Raw genomic sequence first — 3,906 nt, forward strand, 5'->3', positions numbered from 1 at the left:
AAGGCAGATCTAGTAGTAACAAACTCCTCATCTTTTGTTTATCTCAGAAAGTCTGTATTTCTCCTTTATTTTTAAAGGATGGTTTTGGCCAGGCATGGTGGCTCATGCCTATAATCCCAGCACTTTGGGAGGCTGAGGCAGGTGGATAACCTGAGGTCTGGAGTTCAAGACCAGCCTGGCCAACATGGCAAAACTCCGCCTCTACTCAAAATACAAAAAATTAGCCAGGTGCGGTGGCGGGCACCTGTAATCCCAGCTACTTGGGAGGCTGAGGCAGGAGAATCGCTTGAACCTGGGAGGCAGAGGTTGCAGTGAACCAAGATGGCGCCATTGCACTCCAGCCTGGGTGACAAGAGTGAAACTCGTCTCAAAGAAGGAAAAAAAAAAAAAGAAAGAAAGAATGAGTAGTCTTGGTTGGCAGTCCTTTTTCTTTTAGCATTTTGAATATATTGAACCCACTGATAGTCTTATGGGGGTTATGATAAATGTGCTGATAGTCTTATGGAGGCTCTCTGGTACATAATGAGTCTCTTGCTGCTTTCAAAATTCTCTGTTTTTGACAATTTGATTGTAATGTGTCATGATGTGAATGTCTTTGGGTTCCTCATAGTTGGAGTCCATTGGTCTTCTTGAATCTGATGTTCATTTTCATCTCTTACTTGGGAAGATTTCAGACATTGTTTCTTTAAATAAGCTTTCTGCCCCCTTTTCCTCTCCTCCTTCTCCTTCACTCTCTTCTCCTTTTTGAAATCCAATAATGCATAAATTGGTCTGCTTGATGGTATATCATAAATCCCTTAGGCTTTCTTCACTTTTTAAAATTTTGCTGTTGTTGTTGTTGTTCCTTTTTCTGAAGAATTTCAAATGACTTCTCTTTGAGTTTGCTATTTTTCTTCTGCTTAATCAAGTCTGCTGTTGAACCCCTCTAGTGAGTTTTTCAGTTCAGTTATTGTATTCTTCAGGTCCAAAATTTCTGTCTGCCTCTTTTTTATATTTTCTTTCCCTCTGTTGATATTCTGACTTTGTTCATGGATGATATTATTGAGCTCATACAGCATCTTTACCACACTTATTTTGAATTCTTTGTCAGTTAATTCATATGCCTCTGTTTCTTTAGGCTCTGTTTCTATAGATTTATTTTGTTTGTTTGTTTGGGCCATGTTTCCCTGATTCTTTTTGAGTTTCATAACTTTGTGTTGGGATCTATGCATTTGAAAAACAGCCACCTCTCTTTTTCCTTACAAACTGGCATCATGCAAGGGAAGAATCACACCAACCAGCCCAAATAGAGGTCCTGGGGGTCTCTAAAATCTTCTGTGGGAGGATGTGACTTTTCTGGGCCTGTGTGTTCAATTTTTCAATTACAGAAGTTTGCCAGTTTTTCAGGAACTTGTAATCTCTTGCTCCTTCTGATGTCTGTGGCACTGCAAGTTCTCTGGTTCTATAGCAGCAAGCCACCCCACTCTCCCTGTTCTCCGTGGTCACAGGCATCCAAGATATGCCAGCTTCCTTTCAGTGCCCCAAGCGGCAGGACAGATAACTGGTTCATCAGGCATCCCTCCAAAAAGTTGGAATTCTGGACATACTTCACTCCCCTCCCTCCCTTCTGAAGGAAAACCTTCAAGTTGTGTACTTTCTCCTATTTCTAGTGAGGAGTGCCAGCTGCAGCAAGCTACCCTGTGCTCTTCTTTGTTCTCAGTGGCTCCTGGCATCCAAAATATGGCAGTACCATGAGCACTCTATGTGAAGTGAGACAGAAAGCAGTCCCTCAGGCAACCCACTGAAAAGCCAGAACATGGCATGCAAGCTCTACTCTTCTCTTTCCCCCATTCCCCCAAGGGAGAGGTCATGAGACATGGAATTCCTTCCTGACACTGAGCTATGCTGATTTGGGGAAGGAGTTGATGCAGATAAAGTGAAATTGTTCTTCTTACCTGTTTCAACATGACTGTTTTCAGCTCTATGCTCACCTGAGGTACTACAACTTTTGAAGTGAATTCTGTGGCTCTCATAAAGGTATTTTGGTCGATATAGGTTTGTTAATTCTTTGTTTCTGTTGGGGGAATGAGGACCGGGACTTCCTATTCTGCCATCTTGCTGATGTCACCACTCACATGGGCTTTGATTGCATCATTTGTCTCAAAACTGCCAATGCCTCCCCACTGCCTGGCAAATTAGGCATTTCTGCCCCATATGGATGGCTCTAACGTGCCTTTCCCAGGATAATTTTCTGTCTACAGGCATCCTTTGCTACTGTCATTCATCTTCTCTTGGCTTAATACCATTCTATGACTCTGTCTGCATCTATGGTTCCTTCCCTATACTCCAAATGTCCCTCTTTTGAAATCTTGCCTTCTTTCAAGGTTTGCTTTACATGATGGACCCTATAAGGAGCCTTCTCAGTTTGCCTCAACCAGAACGACCTCTCTGTTCTGAGAAACACCATAATGCTTTGGTTGAACCGTTCTTATCTCATTCAGCTTTACATTATAATTATTTAAGCACCTGTTTTATGAAATTATCAGCACTCTGAGAGCAAGGACTATGTATGTGATACTGAACAACAGTCAGTTGCAAATTCCTTTGCTTCGATATAGCAGGTATTCATTTAATTCATTGAGTTGAACTGAAAAGGGCAGAAAGAGTCTGTCCTCTGCTTGATACTCCAGGGTGGCCTCCTACTCTAACCCCTCCACTACCCTCTAGTTAGCATGTCCTGCTCCAACTGGAAGGTTCCAGAAAAAGCAAACACTTAGCCTTGAGCACTATTCAATACCAGGTTTTGGAAATGACTCAGGTTATGCTTAATAGAACAACATCCTGTGAAACCTCTAATGAGGAGTCAATGATACCTTGCCTTCAGGATCCACCAGAAGAAGATGTTTTGCTTGGCCTCCCTGTAGTCCACTCAGCACATATTGGCCAGGGGAGGTTGCACTCTCTCGAACCAAAAAGTCCCCATCCTTTACCAAGAGGCTCTCTGCCGCCTTCCTGCTCAGCTTGCCATGATAGCATTCTTCACTCCACAGCTGCTGCTTAATGTGTGGCAAAGAATGTGAGCTGGCAGGCTGGGCTGTGGCACCCGGCTGAACAGTTTCTGGTGCCTCTGAAGTCAGAACACAAAGAGAGACATCATCGAGTTACCGCTTCATCCATCCATTCATTCATTTATTCACTCAGCAAATATAACCTGAGGTCCTACTGGGTGCCAGGCATTGCTTAAATAATACTGCTTAGGGAAGAAATGAGATTTTTGTTTTCAGAACTCCCAACAGGCTTTAATTTAATGGTAGATCCAAACATTGCCTTTGGCTTCTGCTACCAGGGAAGCCTTGCCCAGGTGCAGGAGTTTTTCTTTCAGATGGGAAATGGAACAGACCCACGAGAACTGCTTTTATAACTGCAGAGAGAGGCTCTTTATGTCCCAGGGGTTGCATGTTAAAGAGAAAAAAGCTTATGCTGTACCTGGATTACAAATAATTTCTACAATGTTTCCAAACGCTTTGAAAATAGCTATAATAACTTTAGACCATCCCCACTTTTTAGCATTTAGCTCTTGTCCCCCCTTTTTAAAACTGAATTACTAATGTGTGTCTAGTCATTCTTCTGACCCAAAACTTCAAAACTTTGCTAAACCTCACAGCATTCCTACTGAAGGACGACTTTGTTGTTTGTATCATTCACCTGCCTGGACAAAGAGAGTTGATGAGGTAAAAGAAGACAAATCATCAGGGAGGAATAACCCAAGGCAGCTCCCCAAGGCGCTGCCTACTAAGTGTTGTCCAGAGTTGAGAGCACTGGGGATGGGAAGGGACCTCCAATTAGCAGTTTATAGTACTATCCACACTCATAATAGTGGTAATAGTTACTGCGTAGTTCTCATTTATCAAGTATGATAGAAACTGC

At 42.7% G+C, this 3,906-nt stretch overlaps 1 protein-coding gene across 1 annotated transcript in view; it reads right to left on the minus strand.

The window, feature by feature from the left end:
* The window catches only part of SHC4 (SHC (Src homology 2 domain containing) family, member 4), a 163,836-nt gene that overhangs the window by 13,583 nt on the left and 146,347 nt on the right, over positions 1 to 3,906 (minus strand). Inside the window, exon 11 of the mRNA XM_011967297.1 lies at positions 2,853 to 3,106. Within this exon, the coding sequence (XP_011822687.1) occupies positions 2,853 to 3,106 (254 nt within the window). The remainder of the gene's footprint in view (positions 1 to 2,852; positions 3,107 to 3,906) is intronic.

Source organism: Mandrillus leucophaeus, unplaced genomic scaffold (assembly GCF_000951045.1).
Source record: "Mandrillus leucophaeus isolate KB7577 unplaced genomic scaffold, Mleu.le_1.0 Scaffold798, whole genome shotgun sequence".
NCBI classification, from domain to species: Eukaryota; Metazoa; Chordata; class Mammalia; order Primates; family Cercopithecidae; genus Mandrillus; species Mandrillus leucophaeus.